This window comes from Equus przewalskii, chromosome X (genome assembly GCF_037783145.1).
Source record: "Equus przewalskii isolate Varuska chromosome X, EquPr2, whole genome shotgun sequence".
Taxonomy (NCBI): Eukaryota; Metazoa; Chordata; class Mammalia; order Perissodactyla; family Equidae; genus Equus; species Equus przewalskii.
Window position 1 is genome coordinate 105,009,523 of NC_091863.1, and position 21,777 is coordinate 105,031,299.

General features: G+C 38.6%; 1 protein-coding gene across 30 annotated transcripts in view; it reads right to left on the minus strand.

Annotated features, from left to right (window-relative positions):
* Positions 1-21,777, minus strand: part of ENOX2 (ecto-NOX disulfide-thiol exchanger 2) — a 258,731-nt gene that overhangs the window by 17,634 nt on the left and 219,320 nt on the right. For all 30 annotated transcript variants that reach the window (XM_070606271.1, XM_070606288.1, XM_070606273.1 and 27 more), the window contains 4 exons: positions 19,008-19,241; positions 16,594-16,806; positions 14,730-14,836; positions 6,182-6,296 (listed from right to left, as the gene is read on the minus strand). In XM_070606271.1, the coding sequence (XP_070462372.1) occupies positions 6,182-6,296; positions 14,730-14,836; positions 16,594-16,806; positions 19,008-19,241 (669 nt within the window). The remainder of the gene's footprint in view (positions 1-6,181; positions 6,297-14,729; positions 14,837-16,593; positions 16,807-19,007; positions 19,242-21,777) is intronic.

Here is a 21,777-nt window from a genome sequence, read left to right on the forward strand (position 1 = left end):
TAATTGGTCTATTTCTGAAGTTGGAGTTCTTTGTGCATTGCCAGAACACTGAAAAGTTCAATATTACCTTTTAATAGTATGTTTGAGTAGGTGAATCCATCAGTCCTGATACTAAAGAGTACAGTGCAGTGAATTTATTCATATCCTGCCATCATTAGTTCTTGGTTTCTCCTTTCTGCCTATTTCCTATGTGGAAAAAATGTTTCTCTTTATGGGGATTGCTCCTCAGATCTGAAGGCTGCCAGTTCATCATGGCAATATGTAAGTATGAAGGCATCTGTGAACTCCTTTCAGAGGAGTCACTCAGAGCAAAATCATAGACGTGTTTTTCTATAACAAAAGATCTAAAAGGATTTTGTACCATTAAAAAAGTTAATGCCTAGGTTTCTTCAATGGTACAAAGAAAACAAAAAAATTTTAATGGAAGTAAATTCAGGGAGTTGGCCACCCTTACAAAGCTGCATTACAAGAGAAGCTAAAAAAATTACTAAATTATAGAAGGAAAAATGTGCAACATTCCTCTCAAAGTTCATAAAAAAGTTTGAGCTGGAGTGATTCACAAAGAGATAAAGCCAAAAAGAACAAAGAGCAGGAAGAAAGAGAGGGAGATGATATGAGCACGGCCCACTGGGAGTGGTTGCAGGCCAGTTTAGGCAAAATCTCAAGTGAGTTCCCTGACCTCACAATGCCTTGCTTTCCCTGCCTCTGCAGGTCATTACTCCAGTCAGGCTTCTGCCAGCATGGATGCACCTGGGACTTCATTGTTTCTCCTCCCAGGTCTCTCAATTCCTCTCTCAAATACACTATCTTCATCTGTCAGTTATCTTGCTGTCCCTCATCACCCTGAGACTCTGTTCTTTCCTTGCTGAGACCTTTAATCTCTTGGAGTGGCCAACTTCACCCAGTCCCCTAATTGCTTTCTGGCTAAACAGATTCCACTGCAAACTCCTCAGTACCCTGTATTCCTTCATCCTCCTGAAAACCTTTGGCCAGGCTTACCATGCCAATCTCTAATCAACTCAACTTCCTCTGCTCCTTATCCTGGGTTGCAGAAGGCTCTTATAGGAAGTTCCAGACTCATGTTGGTCCTTGCTGATGGGTCTCTCACCTCTCACTGATTTCTTTCTTCCATATTGCCCAGAACGTTTATTCCAGATCTGCTCCTCTTTCCTCATTGTCTCATTTCCAAATCATTTAGCTAATCAATGGTTGACTAATCACTTGCCAAATGGAGAAGTGTGACCTACATCTATACTTTTAGCTTCATCTCTCTTGTCTCAAAGGAAGAGCAAACTCCAGCCGAATTTGGATCACCTCCTATTCTTCCTCTCTAGATTCCATTCCCATAATTACCCATAAGTACTCTTTCATACTCGAGCACCTTCAACTCCACCCTCTCCATGGCCTCCTTCCCTTCTATTGAACAACAAACAACAACTTAACTTTAACTTTGTTACCAATTCTAGCCATCATTTATATTGCCGTAGTTGCTTTGCTCAGTACCCAACTTCTTGGCCTGTGGTCTTTGCCCACTTTCTCTCCTTAATGTCACATGTTCTGGCCCCTACCTCCATCACTCTACTAAAATAGCTCTTGCTTAGCACTCTCCTCAATCCTTTCTTCTTTATAATATCTGATAATGTTGATTATTTCTACTTCTATAAATTCTTCTTGTGGGTTCTATAATCCAATTCTTTTCTAGTTTTCTTCCAGCCTCTCAGACTGCTCTTTTTCTAACTCCTCTGAAATCTCCTCTTTCTTTCCTTCTCCCTTACTGTGGGTAGCCACCAAAGTTCTGTATTCAGCCTTTTGCTGGTCTTTCTCTCACTTGCCTTTCATACTCATTATTCGTATTCTCTGGGTTTTGGCCAACAACTCTGTACTACCATCTTCTATTCCTTCTACTTTCTTCAACCCTGATTTGAATACGAATCCTTTATATCTATTTCCTAACTACCTACTGTCTGAAACTGATCTTGTCATATTCTGCAAATCAGTCCCATCCATCAGTGTGTTTCTGTCAGTTCTACTGTTATGGGTTGAATTTGCCCCGCCCCCCCACAAAAGAGATATTTTGAAGCCCTCAGAATGTGACCTTATTTGGAAATAGCATCTTTACAGAGGTAATCAAGTTAAAATGAGGTCGTTAGGGTGGGCTTACAGATTTATATGACTGGTGTCCTTATAGAAAGGGGAAATTTGGACATAGAGGCAGGCATGCACACAAGAGAGAATGTCATGTGAGCATGAACGTAGAGATTGGGGTGATGCATATACAAGCCAAAGAATGTCAAAGATTACCAGCAAACCACCAGGAGCTAGGAGAGAGGCCTGGAACAGATTCTCCCTCATAGTCCTCAGAAGGGACCAACTCTGCTGACAGCTTGATCTAAGACTTCTAGTCTCCAGAAATCTGAGACAATAAATTTCTGTTGTTTAAGGCACTTAGTTGGTGGAACTTTGTTATAGCAGCCCTAGTGAACTAATACAACCACCAACCCTGCAATCTCCTAGACTAGAAAACCTAGACTCATTCTGTGTTCTTTCTTTTTCTTCATCATCTACATCCAATCTGGCACCAAAGACTTCAGTTATTCCTTTAAAATGACTCCTAGCATCTTTAATCTCATAGTCTCTGTTGCCTCCTTTTCTTCTACCATTTTTTCTCAGTTCCTGTTGTCTTCACTCTAGTCTCAACTTTCATCATTTCATATCTAAATTCCTACAAAAGTCTCTTTTCATATCCTGCCATTATTAGTTCTCTCTTAATCCAAAATTATTTCCCAAAATATATAATTCATGTTGCTTTTATCATACTAGTGCCATTGTTGAGACATACTTATGGTGCCATATTGCTTACTATGATGAGCCTAAGCTTGGCATCCATGGTTCCCCATAATCTGGACCCATCTTGCCCACTCAATCTTTTATCCCCCTATACACATCATCTTTGAGCCCTGCTTTTTCTCCTTTCCTGTCTCTGCATCAAGATGCTTTCTTACTTTCCCTCTTCTCATCAAACCTGTTTGTTCATCTTTCAAATCCCTGATCAATTTTCACTGACTCTGACTATCTAGCCCAAGCTAATATCTCTTGCCCTTGCTGCATTCTAATCAGTACTTGCCAGGTTAGCCCCAAGTAGTATTTCTTATATTTTATGTGGATTTACATATATTACATCTCTATTTCCACCAGCTTATAGGACACAGTGCTTGTTAATTAATTGATCAAACTCCTAAAGTGGAAATAATGGTAGTTAGAGGGAGAGAAGGAAGGAGATTGTATACCAAAGGAAGAAAACTTTGACTATAACAATGAAGGAGAATTAGTCTAAGTCAATGTTTTCCAAATGTGCTCCCTGGACCTCCAGCATCTAAATCATCTGGGATGCCTGATAAAATGCAGATTCCAGAACCCCATTACAGACCTACTCAATCAGACTCTGCAGCCCAGAAACCTGACTTTTTAAAGGTAACACAATGATTGTTATACATACCAAATATGAGAACCAGCAGTTTAAATGAGGAAGGCAGAAGATATATGCTGAAAGGGAACAACTGTTCTTATGTTTACTGGGTACATGTACTTTCCGTCATGGCTAACAATAGAATAAAATAGTTTCACACTATCATGATTTATTTTGATGTGATTCTCTTTCTTCAACACATTGCTTTGAGCACAGCAGTCCTTTCTTCTATGGCAAGAGTATTTCCAGTACTGTATCACAAATATGGGCTGGCTAGTAAAGAGTTTTGAAGAACAGAAATTTTGTGGCACTCCAAGGAAAGGTAAGTGAGACTGCTAGGCTAGCTTTGACTCCTACTTTTTCTGGGAAGTAAAATTTAACCAGAGACAGAGACAGGCTCCTGGAATTCAAGCTTGGTAGCATGGAGAGAGAAAAAAACAACTCTGAAATCTAGTTGCTTAAGCTTTTAATTGGAACCAAACGATAACTAAAACATGTAGCTGATTTAGATAAAAACTGAGGACCCACTCACTGACTCACACCGAGCAGGATTTCTGCAGTTGAGTACTACAGAAGCAAGATAACAAAATTAGATATGATCCAGGGGAAGAAAAATGCACAAAAGTCCTTGAATTAAAATGAATTGAAACCTTCTGGGAGAAAAGCTATTTGGTAAGCTCCATTAAGTCTATTGTAGATAGCTTTATTTGACAAAGCAGCATCCTGGCATGTGGAACAGGAAAGAAAATAGCTATAAGATGATCTGTCAGGGAGTTTCCAGTCTCTAAACGAATAAGATTCTGTGCAGTAGCCAATACAGCTTTTAACTCAAAAGAGATACAGAAGCAAAATGCAATTATATAACCCTAGTAAGTGCATTCAATCTGAATCTCCCATACACCCCTCTCCTCCCCCAGTAACTCCTCAAACTCAGCAATTTATCAAGTGGATGCTCAAACTTATGGTTGCATTCCTTTTAGGGTAACACTGGATTAACACTATATACAACACTGTAGATACTGAGGTCAAAGATTAATAAGTCAAAGATTAATCAGCTATAAAACATCCTGGCTAACCAGTTAAGTAATCTGAATACTTCAATTATTATTAAACTCTTTTATTTATTTTGGCTATAAGTTTATAGTATGTGTTTGCAGTAATTAGTTCACTGTTCTGAAAATGCTAACTATCCACTGATTACAAAGGGTTTATTCAAAACATATGAAGGTTTATATGTTTAGGAATCTAACATATGGCAAAACTAGAGGAAACTCAGAAGTAACAGTTAACGAATACCTTTAAAAAAGGTCTGGCTTGATGGTTTTCTTTCCTTAAGAGTTTCTGTTCATGGAGTGAAGATTCTAGGACCACATAAATGGCTATAGGAGCTGCTGACTTCAATATGCAAGTACTGGAACTACGAAATTCTGATTTGCATTATAATCACTCTGTTCTCTGTCTCCATCTCTCTCTCTGTCTCTCTCTCACACACACACACAAACATATGCACAGTAGGGATAGTATACTAGCATATGTCCAAGGTCTAGCACAGTGCCTGGCATGTAATAGTTATTAAATGAATGAATGAATTCATTTAACCATCATAAAATCCCTGTTAGATGGTTTTTATAATGTACTTTTTACAAGTGTGGAAGCCGAGGTTCAGTCGGGAAGAATTTCTTCCTATGTCAAGGAGGAGAGAGCTGGGACTAGAACTTAGGTGTTCTAACTTTAGGTCCAATGCTTTTGTCTGCTATACCTTGCTGACTCCTAAGATTGTCTGGAATGGTTTACCTGAAAACACGGGTCTTTTGGCTGATATCTTAATCTCCCCATGGTAACCTCCCTCCAAGATTTTTTTTATGAAATTAAAGGGTAGTGTTGTCATATTGCTAAACCATTTTGCCTTATGAGTTCCACTGGGGATCCACACTGTGGCTTCTGTCTCACAGTGAAGTCCTGTCTATACTAGGTAAGAGCAAAAGCCTTTGCCCAGACAACTGTTTGTAGAGTTCTGTTTAGTTCCCAATAAACTCCCAAATAACCACAATGGAAGGCAGCAGCCAGGTACACTGTCATGTATTGCAGATATTGCCCTTTAGTTTGTAGATTCTCTTTTAAATTTGTGATTTTTAAGAGAAATATTCAATTTTTATGAAGATAAATTTATCAAAAATATATTTTTTGATTTCTATCTATGGTGACCTTCATCCCAAATTATATAGCCAATTCCTATACTTTCCAGAATTTCTTTTGCTATACGTATTTTTTTACATTTGAATTTTAAATCTATCTGTTATTAATTTTGGTGTAAGATATAAGAGCTGTAGGGCTCTAACTATTTTCCCTAACAGTTTGGCTAGTTACCTATTTAAGCATAAGCTCTCTTATGGCTCCTCCTGTAGAACATATTATTAATAAATCCAAAACAAATTGAGAACAATGCTGCCTAAATGTCCAGCACTACTAGGAAAAGAAAGCCCACTTTCAATTAGGCACTGTGATGGAAGATGAAGGTAAATGAAGACCACAGGAAATCCTGTAGCCACATGGTTGATATTCAGCGAGTATGTACTTATATGGCCTCACCACTTGTTTCCAGCCGGTTCCAGTCTGATGGGTTTGTGCCCATGCCTTAGTGGGTACTCACAGTTTGAAAATATCATCCCTGCAAGTGCATGTTAGTTAAATAAAATAGAGCAAAATTATCTTTACCTGATTCCTCAGTTTCTTTTGTTTCTGTTGTTTCTTCTATTTCATCATCAGACATCTCCATTTCTTCTTCTCTCCTGATTCCCATTAATTCATCATTATGTATGTTGCGAATTTCCTAAGGTTTAAAGGTATGCTTTTTAGGTGGGAAAGCCTTGGAAATGTTGAGGAAATGAACAGAGTTAAGGACAAGATAAAGCATGGTTTTTTGACATGTAACAAAACTTCAATTTTCTCTTAAGGTGAAGGCAAAGGAGCATGCTGAGGCCAAAACAGTCTCAACAGACAAGGCAGACTTTGTACACTCTGTCTTGCATAAAGCTTTCTTTCCACACCCAGAGATCTGGCAGTCAATGATTATTGTATCCCTCCCATGTTAGAAAGCACTGTTGGCCAGGAAAGACCTCACCTCTTACTCAGATGAATGTTTGCACTTTCCCTTAAGAGTTCTGCCATTTTCACCTTCCCATGTCAAATCCTTTGATTTTACCGCTTTACATTCTCTTCCCCTTCCCCTTACAGTCTTACTTGACAGAACTCTTAATCAAACTTTTGCAGGTTTAGAAGTTAGAGCAAAAAAGAGCTGTCAGGAGAGAACTTCTACCAAATCAACCCTTCCATGGATAATAACTATACTCTCTGAACAAAATACAAAACCAAACCAAACCAAACCTCTAACTACTTGATGGCATTGGAGAGTGAACAAAAGCAGGCATATTCTGAAGAGGAGCTGACACTCAGAAGAAGGGTGTGAGTCTCCCAGTTTTTTAAGGGCCTTTTAGTCTGAGACAACAGTTAGTACCTCACAGGGCAGCTAAATTTTTAATAGAAAATTCACAGTCCTTACATCCTAAATAAATCAAGGAGAGAGTTTGGGGCAACCACAGCCACTGGAAAGTGAGGAGTGGATCCCAGAAAGGAGACAGCCAAAGGGAGAGAGACCCAAATTCTATGTCTAAGATCTGTTCAAATTTCTGTATGAACTCTGAACCACAAAAGCACAGGGCAGATTCCAAACAATATAGCTAAGGCTAAAAGATCTGAACTGAGATTTGAGCTGCCACCTAAGAGAGTTTCCAGCTTAAATCCAGTGAAGTAAATTGATCATTAAGACAAAAGAAAACAAAAACCAACATTCTTTGGAAGAACATAACAGAATCCAGAATCTTAAAAGCAAAATATTCACAATATGCAGGAAAAGCCCCAAATTACTTGACATACAAAGAACTAGGATGAGATGATTCATTTTCAAAAGAAAAAACAATCAACAGAGATCAAACTTGAAATGAACCAGATATGGCAATTCGCAGACAAGGAGCTAAAGCAACTATCTCAATGATGTAAAGGAAATATGCTCACAATGAATGCAAAGATAGGAAATCGCAGCAGAGAAATAGAAACTTTTAAAAAGAACCAAATGGAAATTCTAAAACTGAAAAATACAATACCTGAAATAAAAGTAATTAGATAAGCCTAACAGTAGAATAGAGATGCCAGAATAGGAGAGAACTTAAAGAGAGAACAATACAAATTTACCCAATCTGAAGAACAAGGAGAAACTAAGTAGAATCATACAAAGAGAGGCGAGATTAAATGATTAAAAATATTTGTAAAAAATAGTTGAAGATTTATCAAATTCGATGAAATATATTAATCTACATATTCAAAGAACTCAGTGAATCCCAAGCAGGACACGTGTGAAAAAAAGTATATCTAGGAACACCATAGTCAAACTGCTGGAAACTAAACATAAAGAGAAACACTTTAACTCTTTAGTTAACTAAACTTATTGTGATAATCATTTCACAATATATGTAAGTCAAATCATTATGCTGTACACCTTAGACTTACACAGTGTTGCATATCAATTATATCTTAATAAAACTGGGAAAAAAAGAGAAACTCTTATAAAAGCAGCCAGAAAAAAACAACACATTATATACAAAGGAACAACAATTTGAATACTTGGATTTCTTTCAAAAACAATAAACGCCAGAAGTCAGAGGAATAACATCTTTAAAGTGCAAGCAAAAAGAAAAAAAATATTTGTTTATTCAGAATTCCATACTCAGAGAAAAATTCTTTCAAGAATGAAAATGAGATAAACATACTTTCAGATGAATATAAATGCAAGAATTTGTCACCCAAAGACTTGCACTATAAGAAATGCTGCAGAAAGTTCTTTGGGCTGAAGGCAAGTGCTACCAAACATAAACACAGATCTTCAGGAAGGCATGAAGAACACTGGAAATGATTAAGATCACACTGAAAAAGTCACTTTAAAAAAACGTAAGCATGAGAACCGTGCGCTCTGGAGTAGCTTGCAACCATTTAGATGCCACTTGATGCCTGTCAGAGGCTCCTCAGCACTGAATTGAGAAGTCCTTGCCTATGTTAGTCCCAATTGGGCTGTAATATAGGAAATATCCAAAGCTATCTGGCAAAAATTGTTTCCATTTAGGGGGATTATAAATATGTCAAATGGGTTTCTTAATAATTAATGCTATAGTTAATCACTATCTCAACTAATATCCTCCTTCTTATTCCTTTTATTAGGAAAAATAATGATTTCTATATCAAGTTAAGTTTTCATTAAAGATAAATAAAAGTAGCTTTTTAAAAAGTGAGCTACAGGGCCGGCCGTGGCCGAGTGGTTAAGTTTGCGCACTCTGCTGCGGCGGCCCAGGGTTTAGCAGGTTCAGATCCTGGGCGTAGACATGGCATTGCTGGTCAGGCCACGCTGAGGTGGCATCCCACATAACACAAGTAGAAGGACGTGAAACTAAGATATACAACTACGTACCGGGGGGATTTGGGGAGGTAAAGCAGAAAAAAAAATTGGCAACAGTTAGCTCAGGTGCCGATCTTTAAAAAAAAAATAGTGAGCTATTCTGTGTTATCACTGATAGCTAAGAAGCAAAAAAAAAATTAGAAATACTAACAGTATCTCTCATGTGCTGCAGGGGCATTACTTAAAATAGAAAAAAATGATGACTTACTTGAGAAAAGTGAACATTAAAGGGCTGTGTCAAGAGAGAGATTTGCGATGTCTTATTCAAACTCATTGCACAGAGAACAATAAAGGAATTGCTCATTTCTAAGAATTTATTCTATCTCAGGAGCCTGGATTTCAGTTATCATCAAAGAACTGTTACTGGAAAGGTGATTATAATGAGGTCTGACACTGGCAAATTTGAATGTTGTACAACTTACTGCATCAGGAAAAGTCATGGCTCTCCTAGTTGCCTAACAAAACTGTACACTGTCAGAGAGTATAAGTAGAGACCAAGTCTCAATTTACAAACATGTCATCTAACTCTGGGAAAGTTACTGTGCTTCTCAGAGGAGGAAATTGTGTTCCTTTGAGGGAAGTGTCCCAGGACAGGAAGATCTAACTGAGAGCTAAGACATGCCCTGTAGCTGCTCAGCATCCACAAGGCATCTTTCTGCTTCCAGCTGGGCAAGAAAGCATAACCTCTTCTTAGAAGTATAAAAAGTTCAATAACTAAGTGATACAGCTTATGGAGAGGTCTTTCACATCTTCAAAAAGTTCCTAGAAATATAACAGATCTACAGGCAAATTTTACCCCAATGCCTCAAAATACTTCGGGAACAAGACTTACCAGTTCCTTTAGCTGATAATGAAATGAGGGTAAGAAAAACTTAGGAGAAGCTTGCTCTATGTTATTCAGTCAGGTAGGCAAAGTGGCAGAACTTAGAGCCCTCTAACTACTAGACAATCCTTCTTAGCTACAAAGGAACTTAGGCCTGTATCATTACTCTTCTACAAATATCCAATACTAAGTCACATGAATGGGATAGAGGGAAAAAAGAACATCAGAGGTTACAGGGTACCATACTACAGTAAAGTTATGGAGAGCATTTAGTAAATGACAGTACCCCTCAGTAAAGCAGGTGAGATTTTAATTCTTTGGAAACCTTACCATTAAAGCACTTGATATCCAAGATATTTAACATATCTGTTTTCTGTATTCTATGGCGAATCAAAAGGTTCCGCTTCGTAAAGCAAACCCCAACAAATACCTTCAGAATGAAGGGCTAAAGAGTACCATTTACCTAAGGATGGCATTCTACCTAGCTTAGACATAGGTACAGGTAGGAGGAGAACTCTGAGTCACCGAAGTGCAGGCAGCAAGGGAAGCAGCTGCCTCCAAGATTTGCCCTTCTTCCCATCCTGACATTTGGATCCAGTGCTGAAACCAAAAGAGTGGCAATGGCATGCAAAGACATTTTACAGAAATTTTCATTTGTAAATCTCTACCTGAAATTGACTGGATCACATCACTGATAGACTACATTAAGAAAGGTAAGAGAGCCCTCCTAAAGTTTCTATACTACTCTCTTGCCCAGAGTAGACCTGTGACATTTTTCATTTAAACAGTGAAGTGTTAGTGATTTCTGAAAATGCATTATAATAACTTTGAGTCTGTTCTAATGGTAACTTTTTCTGAAGCTTAGAAATTCACCTGCTACTTCACAATGGAGAACAAAGCACTTTCAACATAGAATAAAGCTGAAACGCTAGACAGAGGAAAATGCACAAAGAGAATCACCTTTGTACCAGCTGACATTTTTGATTTATCATAAAGTAAGCAGATCATAAATCACTGCACATTAATTATCTAACTATATAGTTTCACAAAAATTTATGTGGACTTAAATTCATCGTAGTCATGTTTTATGATAGGAACATGATTATCAGAAAAGCAAAATTCCTTATTAATTGTGTAATGAAATTGTACTTACCCAGACTTTCAACATTAACAGGATACTTGGTGGGGAAAGGGTCAGATGAAGGAATGGAAAGGAGCAGAAGATAGGGAGATAGCTTCTACACTTATGTAGAAATTTGATTCTGAGATATCACTTAACACAATGAAGCAAAGCACAAACACAGGTTCTTAATCAATGTCTATTGTATGATACATAATGGAAATACAAATTAGGTTGATTCATATTGTGTTAGTATGTGTTTTGATGGCTAAAAGCCAATAGCTAGTGTTAGTACAAATGGGTCCTAAAACAAGGGTATGCAGATGACGTGAACATCTATCTGCAAACAGTTCTTCAGAGTTTGGAATGGTAGGCCTGGAAATCTGGAGAGAAAGTTATTTTAGCAATCACAGTATTTCATTTTATGAGAATGCTAGCAATCACCAAATCCCTTTTACTCTGGCCCATTGGTATGAAACCTCACAATAGGGAGGATGCCGGCGGGTATCTTCTAGTGCCCACTGCTATGGTTATAGTTTCTATATATCATCCAAGGTTTAGCTTCTAATCTAGGCTATCTTCTCAGTAAGAGAAACATGCAGGTTTTAAATGATTCTTTAGAAAAAGAGTTCCCACAACATATAGAACTGTCAGTAAAGTCACTGTGGACACTATCTTTTAGAAAGGGGAGGGACCTCAGCCTTCTCTTATTTCTCTTTCCAATTGTATCACCAGGAGCCTCACACACATATAAATCAGGAAAGCAAACCAATGAAAATGACTCATTGGCAAACTAGTCTGCCTGGCATATGCTACCAAAGGGAGTGCCTGAGCTCCTCGAAGGCGGGGTCTTTTTCTTCTTACTCCATAACTTTTCTCTCACCAGAGTAAGACAGTGTTGGCTGCTGGTAGGAAGATGACAGTGAAGACAAGGAACAAGTACTTTGTGACATGAGGAGGTCAGCAGCTGGCTTATTCCCAGAGGCAACTGGTAAAAAAGGTTCAATGTCAGAAACTTTCACCTTGATGAAACCCCAGACTTAGGAGTTGTAGCTTTGATGCTTAAGTCAAGAAAAAGCCAGTCTGGTTGATTAAGTCATTGAGATGCTCTGATTCTCGGTGGAGTGCTAAGAGGTACCCCAATTTAAAGGATAGTTTTGTCTTTTTCTACACAATACCTCCTTTTAGTCCTCAGAGTTGACTGGTATCAAGTGAAAGTATGCACAGATTAAAAAACAGACATGATTTAAAGAGGCACCACTATAAAGTAGAAGAGGTCTTTTAGGTTTAGGGAATGCAAAGCCAGAGGAGGGTCATGAGCTATGTTCCACTCTCAGTAGTTTTACTTATCAAGATTGAGGTATTCGAGGTGGACTTTAATTTAGTCCAATCCAACAGGCAGGAAGCATTTTTCTGGGTTTCTAAAAAGAATACAAGGCACATAATGAAAAATGTAGCTCTTGGCAAGTCATGCTGGCCAAGTATTTTATCCTCATCACTCTGCCAAGGAAGCTCTGATACAATATTAGGTGATGGGGCGCATAACACTCAGTTCTCTACAGACCCAGTGAAATGTATAGCTCACTGGCATAGCTAGCTTTACTGAGAAGGTAATTAAATTCAAGTATATACCCACCAGATAGGTAGGCTTGATATGACTACAGAGAGCCTTGATGAATAATATTAATGGAGAATATTATATTGCAAACCTATTTATAAAAGGGTTGTGGCCTAGGGAAGTCAGTGATCTCTTCCTCCTACGAAAAGGCAATATTTTACCGGCAGGGCTTTTCATAATGGGCAGGGCAGTTCAGGTAGCTTCTTCCACCCCCTCAAAGGGATTCATGTGTACATGTATTCAAGGGAAGGTAGAGACTGCTTTTCTACAATTGTAAGACATATTGGGCATTTTTCTCTCAATCTTTATTCTTTTGAATCATTCAAACTAAACTGAAGAGTTTGGATATTTTTAATTTAGGGTATTAAGCCCCATTCCTCCCCTTGATTACTTCTGTTACCATTCTAGCTCCCTGAGGGCAAAGACTATCTCATCCTGTGTTGCCTGTCATAATGCCCAAGACACAGAATGTGCTCAGTAAACGTTTGAACCGAAATGTTGAATTTTTTTTGTTGAGGCTCAATAACATGGGGTAGCCCTAGGATTCTAAAATCATTGTGTATTACAGTAAGACAATAGCTCCCTTTTTTGTTCTTAATTCTTTTTTAAAAAAATAATTAAAAACATTATTTGCTTTTTATGACTCTACCCATCCATTGGCTGGTGTGTCTTCACGGATTTCTCCCCAGTGACTCTCAGTTCCCTTTGCTGTATCAGAATTGATGGCTCAGAGACTATTAGTTTTATGAATAGGGTTTGGTTCTAAATGCTCTTTATGGTTTTTAAATTGTGGCCACACAAACTATGTTACGTCTTCTCATGAAGGACAGAAAGAACAGATGATTATCTTTGTTTTATAGGTTAGGAAACTGAGATCTACAAAGGTTAAATGACTCGCTCAAGACCACAAGGCAATTGTACCAGATCTCAGAACGAGAAGAATTTCTAGTCCTGAACTGCCCACTTGCTAGCTGTGTAATTTTGTGTACATTACTTAACATTTCTGTGTCTGTTTCCTTACATGTGAAACATGGATGCTACTCCTACCCATTATCGCTTACGGAATTGTTAATGATAAATTGAAATAATACTATTTACCATTAAATAGCATTTACATTTTTTCAACTGTCTATATATCTCTCATCTCATTTAATCATGTAAGACTGGTTTCATTATTATCTCCAATTTTCAAGTGAAGAAATAGAGACTGAGAAAGACTGAGTAACTTGCTCAAAGTCACACAGCTATAACACGTCAGAGCTGAGATTTGGATTCACATCTGACTCCAAGTCTCATGTTCTTTCCACCAGACCACATCTATTGCGAGGCTCGTGTAGGTGAGATAATGAATGTGAAAGTGCTTTACAAAATGCGTCTTACAAATGCTCTTTAAATATTACGGAATATATCAATCTGCATTGATAGCTATAATAGGATTGCTACCAGACTGGCAAAGAGGACTCAGAAACGAAGTTGAAAAGTTGCTACATATAAAGATCGAAAGTGTCAGGGCTAGGTAAGGAAGCTGCCCATAGAAGAGAAGAACTTGAGGCATATGTAACACCATTCCAAGGGGAGATCAGTGAAAACAAACTTCCCATCTTGGTTTTTAATCTCGGATTCAAAATAGCAACCTAATCACATCAGACATATTCTAGTGTTACGCTAAAAATGTCACTTGATCATAAGCAGTGAGGTGTGTGGCAATCTTAATCTGAAATCAGAGTCCTCTATTACCTTTCAAGCTGCCACCTATAGAGATGGCTGAGCGGGTTTGATAAAAGCAGCTTAGAAATTTCAATGCTCCAATATAACACCAGGCAACTTCCAGCTTCAACTATCAAGACGCTCTAATAAATGTAAGACAGCCCTAAAATTACTAACAGGTCAGTAATTATTGTTGTATTCAAGGCTTGCTAGCTTAGAGAAGTAAACTTATAATTATCACAGCTACATTTTTACTACTAAGGTTTCTACCCAGCAGAATGCAGTCAAGACAATACAGGCACATTTATTACCCTTTTGGCAGCAGGTGGTCTGGACACAGTGACAGGCTATAGAACACATCTTAGTGTTTCATTAGGGCCTTGTGACCATAGGAGCTTGGCACTTTTTAATTCTGACTAAACTCTAAATCAATAACTTGTTAAAGAAAGAAACTGTCCCCTTGAGGGGCTACCACAGTAACAAGTTACCAACCTCAGCTTGTTTGCACCAAACGCTGATGTTTTTACGCTGGGCTTTTGTGAAGTGGTCCCATGCCTTTTGTTTGGAGGCGGAATGGTACACAGCTACTATCTGCTCAACTGCAGCGTCAGATCAGCAGTTGAATCAGGCCAGAGTATCATCCAGGGATGGCAAAAGAGAGGAGAAAACAAATAAGAGAAGCATCAGGCTTGTTGTATCTTCTTGTTATGAAACTATTAGATCGTAGTTGTGTTTGGAAAAGGCTATGTGTGTTGGAGCACTGTGATTTTAAAGGAGGCTCAAAGGCAGAGACATCAATATACAGAAAGGAAAAAGGGAACTCCAGAAGGTTTAGGGTGAAATGGTGACTAAAGTTCTAATACAGGCAGTCTGTATTCATTGAGGCAGGAGAGGCAAGAGTTGCAGTGAATGTGATTTAGTACTATTGCCTCTGCACAGCACAGCAGCAAGTGGCAAACTATACCAGTACCTTTCAACCACTGGCTTCTTTCATAAACTAGCCCTCCAAAATGAGTGCAGATGGTTTACTTCAACAGAATCCATTCTTTTAATATTCTGAGGTGTGTTTGACCAGAAGCATCAAATCAAAATCTAAGATGGATGGAATCTATTTTAAATCTACCTAAACAGGCTCCTTGACTGGAGAAATATGTTTTATGGAAGAATACCGTGTAGGCGCAGTCCTAGAGGTATTTTTCTGCGTCTCTTAAAATGTCAAATGGAGAAATGTGTACAAATATTCTGGAGCTTTATCCTAACCAGCTCAAGAGAAAGGAAGCTTAGACATGACTTTTTTGGGAAAAGAAAAGAAGGGCAAGAGCCTCTGCCTGGCTGGGTGTTCACAGTAAGAAAATCCGGAGGTGTTATTTCTTTCTTTACAGCTCTGTTTGTACCCTGTCTACTAATGATTTAAGGATTTATATTTTCACGATGCTTGCTGCTTTCTTTTTCTCTTTATTCTGAAGTCCTAAAAACATGTGCTTTCTCCCCCTGGATTCTATGCTCATATACACTTTCCAAATAAAAATGAAACAACTCCTCCTTAATCCCAATTGTGTATGAGTCAAGTATGGGAAGTCAAGTGTGAGAAGAGTGGGCCATAATTGTTTAAAAGCAAAATCATGAAACTATACCCTTATTCTTAGAGCGAATACAGTTTCTTACTCAAAAGATATGAGTGCATAGTTTTATAATATGGTGAACAAAAACTTTACTTGAGAATTTTTCTGACCTGTCTCATTTAAGAGACCCCAGATAGGTTTGGAGTGGTACTTCTTTTTGAAAATGGCCATTTCAGTGGTTTCCCATCCTATCCCACTGTCTAGGACATCCAGCAAAGGAAATGTAGAAGAAAGGAAACTAAAAACAAAAGGTAGAAGCAGCACATTTGGCGTTTATTCAATCCACTTGGGAAACATAATTACATTTCTTACTAGAATGGAGTACCTAAAAAGCATATTATATAATAATGATGCAAATCTGAAGCAAAGAAGGTTACACGTGCTAATTCTACATTCTAACTTCAGCAATGAGATCCCCAACTTTCCACTGAGGCCTGGGGTGCTTGTAACTTTAAGAACAAGCAAAAGTAAAGGCACAAGATTGTGGCCTAAGTGTCAGTGTTTCCAAGGAATGAAGTAGACATACCAGGGAAAACAAACATAGGAGGTGCCACATGTATACCATGAGACTAGAGCTTGGGCATTTGGCATATAAGGAGAGCACAAGGCAGTGAAGAATGAAGCCTTGCCCCTTGACACAGGATGGGTCTGTAGGCCTGGCTCCTGTATAGAGAAAGTGGTGACTAAGTGAAATGCCCTCTCACCCTTCCAGCACAACTCTGACTTCCACTCACATTGAATGAGAATTCCAGAAAGGGCTTGCTTGAACTTCTCCTTTGCTTCTTCCATGTCTTTCTCATGGGCAGCTTTCTCATTTACCAGGCGGCGGACGTGGCTGTTAGCCGACTGGATCATGGAGTAGAAGTTGTTGGCGCTGCGACGGTTCACCTCTCCTCGCTCAATCCAGGTGAGTAAGGTCTGTACAGCTTCTGAGAATTTGGAATCATCTGAAAATAGAGAATTTATTTTTAGAAAAATCAAAAGTAACCAAATCTCAATCTATTTTCCCAACATACTAGCAAGGAGGCCACCATGGCTTTTTGGCAGTGGTTGTTAAATAAACTACTGAGGATGAAGAGCCACGCACGTACATGTACCCAGAGGCAGCAGGCAGACAGACAGACAGACTGAAAGAATGGAAGACTCAAAGGTAGTCTGATTGGCTGCAGTCTATGAAGAATTTTCAGAAAGAGAATTACTTCTTCTTTCCTTAAAAAAAGTTTTTTTTACCGATATAGTTTTCACCTCTTATAAATTTCTTAACCTTTCTGATTGTGTGTGCATGTGCATATGTGTAATGTATGAATTAGCAGTGAGAGAACTTCAGAATTCTACAATCCTGTTTTTTAGTAAGGAAAAGAAAACTTGAGTCTTGAGTTTAACTTGAATTTGACAGTAACTTTATCCTAGGTCCATGGAATTATAGTGTTGGAAGGAGGCTTAAGAAAGAGTTAAGTGAGTAATTCTTTAGATATAAACACTTACATCTTTGGCCCCTTATAACAGCATTCCTGCATTCAGTCCACAGCCCCGGGCCTTCCACTCAGTGCCAGTCACAATCTGTTCTGAAGTAATTAATTCTATTTCTACATTTCTCCACATCCTGTTTCTCTTGCCTGAGGAACAATCCAAGTAGATTCCTGCAGCTAGTTAGGAGTTACTCTCTGATGTTAAAATAGTAGCACAACTCTTTCAAAGCTTCTGGTCCAGCTTCCTAAGATAGCCACTTATATATTCTGCTGTTAAAGACCCATGAGAGGGAGAATCCATTAACATCCCATTGAAGGCCCCTTCTAGGGCTCCACATCCCTCTCTGGTCTGAAACGCTCATGTTCAGTAGAAATATCTTTCACTGCAATTTGAACTTCTTGCCTTTTACCTTTGTTTAGTGTAGACATATAGAGAGGTCAGCCTCCCCTTTATAGTAGCTTTTCATTTCATTGCTTGCACACAGTCTTTATGTTGATGCTCACTTTTTGCTTGAGGTCCACATGTAAAATCATTTGAGGTCCACAGCAAAGTCATTTTTTTAAAAAAAATTCAACCTGACCTGTTTGGTGTCATGTGAATACGTAAGTCGTGGACCTGGCATCTTACCAATGCTTTCAGCCTTTCTAGCTTTTCAAAATGTTCCATTATTTCTGTGTCTCTATTATAGATTCTGTTTTCTGCTTTTCTCTTCCAGGAAGACAAAATCAAGCCAAACAAAAGATTTTTTACATGTGTGAATCCCTTCAGCTACATGGTAGAAACAAGTATGGTGAACGAGACCTATCTGGAAAGTGGAATTAGCAGCAGCTTGCTGAGCCTAGAGCCCAAGAAGCAGGGAAAATTCATACCGTTAGAGCTGGGTTGGTGCCATCAATTAGATCAATGGGACATCCGCATTCATCCAATAAAATCAAACATTCTCAGAGAATGAAAAAGACTGGATTTGAGCTACTAACACAGGAGACCAGGCAGGGCAATTAATGTTAAATTAGCAAAATGGCTCTTAGAGTCAAGCAAGGGGTACAGGAATCAAAACCAAAGGGAAAGCAGTCTGATTTAGCAATGTCTAAAAGTCTCCATAGTCACTGTGTGAAATAACTTCGCCATTTTAAGTGATTAAACAAGTCCTCTTTTAGTTGGTGGTAGCTAAGTCTTTGAATAATCTAAGAAGAATGTATACTGTGACTACTCTCTGGGTCTCCGTTTTCTCATACGTAAAATGGGGATTTTTTGCCAGAGTTTTCCAGGGTTACATCAAATTCTATCATTCTTATTTATTCTGATTTCGAATTCAAAACTAGCTTGTTATCCATGATGGAAGGAAGGGTGCTTACAGGTCCCAAGTCATGGGTCACAGCTAAAATTCTCTGATGTGGAGAAGTGGGAAAAACTTGTTTCTTCCTAGTCACCTGATGTGTGGAGAAAAAAATGCCATCCCTTGAGACAGTAAAGGAGCAGAGACACAGGTGGAGGAATAAATTTTATGGTTCTTGAGTTACTAGGCACACCTCTCTATCTGCAAGGCTCCAACACAAGAAATGCTTAGAATTAGTCAGTGGGAAATTCAAAGGATAACTGCCAACAATACAAATGTATTTATTAAATTTCTGCAAAGAAAGGAGTTCTTTTAATCACAAAGCTCAAATGCTTTCTATACCTTTCAGTTTTTCAGCAACAATGCTGCATTCATGATCTGAATAGTGGACCACTGGGGGTGGGGATGGTGGGCGCAATCTTTCTTCTTCCATCCTTCTACGATGGCGCTCCTCCCTTGCAAGCATACGCTGTTTGCATTCCCACTCATACAGGTCGTCCCGAGCCTGTGCAAAATCAACGTGGAGCCGGCCTGTGTCCTTCTTGTCAGTGCTAGAGCCCAGGCGAATGCGGTAACCTAAGTGCACAAGAAGGAGAGAGGAGGACAAGAGCAGCCCAGTAAGTAACTGTAACTACTTTTCCAAGTTCAGTGTTCCAGCTGCGGTTGCAGCAGTTTCAAGTGACCACATAACCCCAAATTCTCTCCCCAATACTCGCAAGGTGAACCATCAAAAGACTCAGATTATAGTCTCAGCTCTGATAACAGTTTACTATTCTGTGGGTTGGGTCAGTCCTGTTCATGGAAGTTCCATTCCTCCATCAGCCACCTTTCCTCTGGTGGAGGGAGGCTCACTGGGTAACGGTATCGAGATTGAGCCTTATATGGCACCATAGGCTGGGAAGAATGGAAAAGGTGGCCTCAAACTGTGGTGTCTTTGGATGACTTCAAGTGTCAGTCATACCAATACACAGAATTTTGAATAAATCTAAGTGTATCAGCTCATCATTTTAATCTCAGAAATTGCTTCTTAGACATGCTTAGTGATTCTGAACTATTATTTTCCGGTGAAAAAAATAGATATGATGGGGAGTGGTATGTGATTCAGGTGACATATAATTTGGGATCCTTAAAAAAAGAGGTTGCATGCTTGTAATATAGTGGTATATGACTAGGATTCAGAGAACCAGGATTCAAGTCCACATCTCCACTTTTTGTGCCAGTTATACTACCCAAGTTGTCTCTTAACAAAAAATGGAAAAAGACATTTATTAAGTTGCTTTTTTTTTGGGGGGGGGGAGGAAGACTGGTCCTGAGCTAACATATGTTGCCAATCTTCCTCTTTTTGCTTGAGGAAGATTGTTGCTGAGCTAACATCTGTGCTAATCTTCCTCTACTTTGTATGTGGGGTGCCGTAAAGGTTGATGAGCAGTGTGTAGGTCTGTACCTTGGATCTGAAGCCGAGAACCCAGGACCGCTGAAGTGGAGTGTGTAAACTTAACCACTATGCCATGGGGCCAGCCCTTAAAAAACATTTATTAAGTTTTTATTAACTTATTTTTAAGTTTCAGAAGCTGAGCTAGCTGCTTTCAAACACATTTATCTCATTTCATTCTCAGCACAAGCTTGCAGAGTAACTCCTGCCTTAAACAACTAAAAGTATGGACAAAATATATGAAACAATGGTTTTTAAGACATTGGACCTTGGGCAATGAAGACAGAGATCACTGAGAGACAAGAACCAAATGACGTGATCCCTATAATTTCCCCAGCTTATTGCCTGGAGAGGGTTTCCAGGCCTCAACACAGGAAGGGGAAGTCAGGCAAAGCGTGGTGATCTCCCTGAGTTGAGGAGTTTAAACTGGGAATCCAGGGAGACTACGGCAGACAGAGTTTGTATGGCAGAGAACTGGAAAGAAGAAAGCCACATAAAGAAAGAAATGCAGAGATCTGCAGAGGGTCCTCCACTATCGTTTAGCTGAGTATTGCCGTCTACGTGTATATATGGAAATTACCTGAGCGTTAGAGCTAACAACCCCTGGAGCTTACACAGGGCTGGGACGAGTTCCTTTTCCTACCAGCTAGAGTAGAAAAACTAATAATTCACAGAGTACTGGGGAGAATAACCAGAAGGGTTTTGCCTCAGTTGGTGGAGAAAAATTAGCCCTAGACTAAACCCTGCTCTGGTTCTGCTGAATAAAGCTTTAAAAACAACACCTGAAAGGATCAAATTTTTCCTAACTGCATCCCAGAACAAAGCTCAAGAATATTTGTAGGAATGAAAAATATCTGGCACTCAATAAGGTAAAATTCACAATGTCTGGTATGCAATAAAAAATTACCCAATATGCAAAAAAGCAGAAAAATCGTAAGAAAAATTTAAAAAATCATTCAGTCCTAACAGACCCAGAAGTGACACAGATAATATAATTAATAGATAGGGACATAAAACAACTATTATAGTTGGATTTGATATGCTTAATAAACTAGAGAAAAGATTGAACATATTAAGTAGAAATACAAAGGACGTAAAAAAGAACCAAAATCAAACTTCTGGAGATTTAAACTATAATGTCTGAGTTAAAAAAAAATTACTGGGTAGGACCAATGGCAAATTAGACATTACAGAAAAAAAGATTAATAAACTTGAAGACACAGCAATAGAAACTATTCAAAATGAAATAGAGAGAAAAAAGATGGAGAACAAAAACAGAGTACCAGTGAGCTGTGGGACAACTTCAAGGGGCCTAAAATATGCCTAATTGGAGCCCTGATTGGAGACAGAGGAGGGAATAGGAAAAATGTTTGAAAAAAATAAGGGCAGAAAAATTCCCAAATTTAATGAAAACTCAGAAACCTAAGAATTTCAATGAACCCCAAGCACAAGAGACATGAAGGAAATTACACCAAGGTACATCATAACCAAACTGCTCAACACCAGCAATAAAGAAAATATCTTAAAAGCTGTCACATACAAAAGATTTATTATGTATAGAGAAACAAAAGATAAGGATAACATATTTCTTATTGGAAACAATGCAAGCAAGGAGATAGTGGAGCAACATCTGAGAGAAAAAAGAAACTGTCCACCTAGAATTCTACGCCCAGACAGATC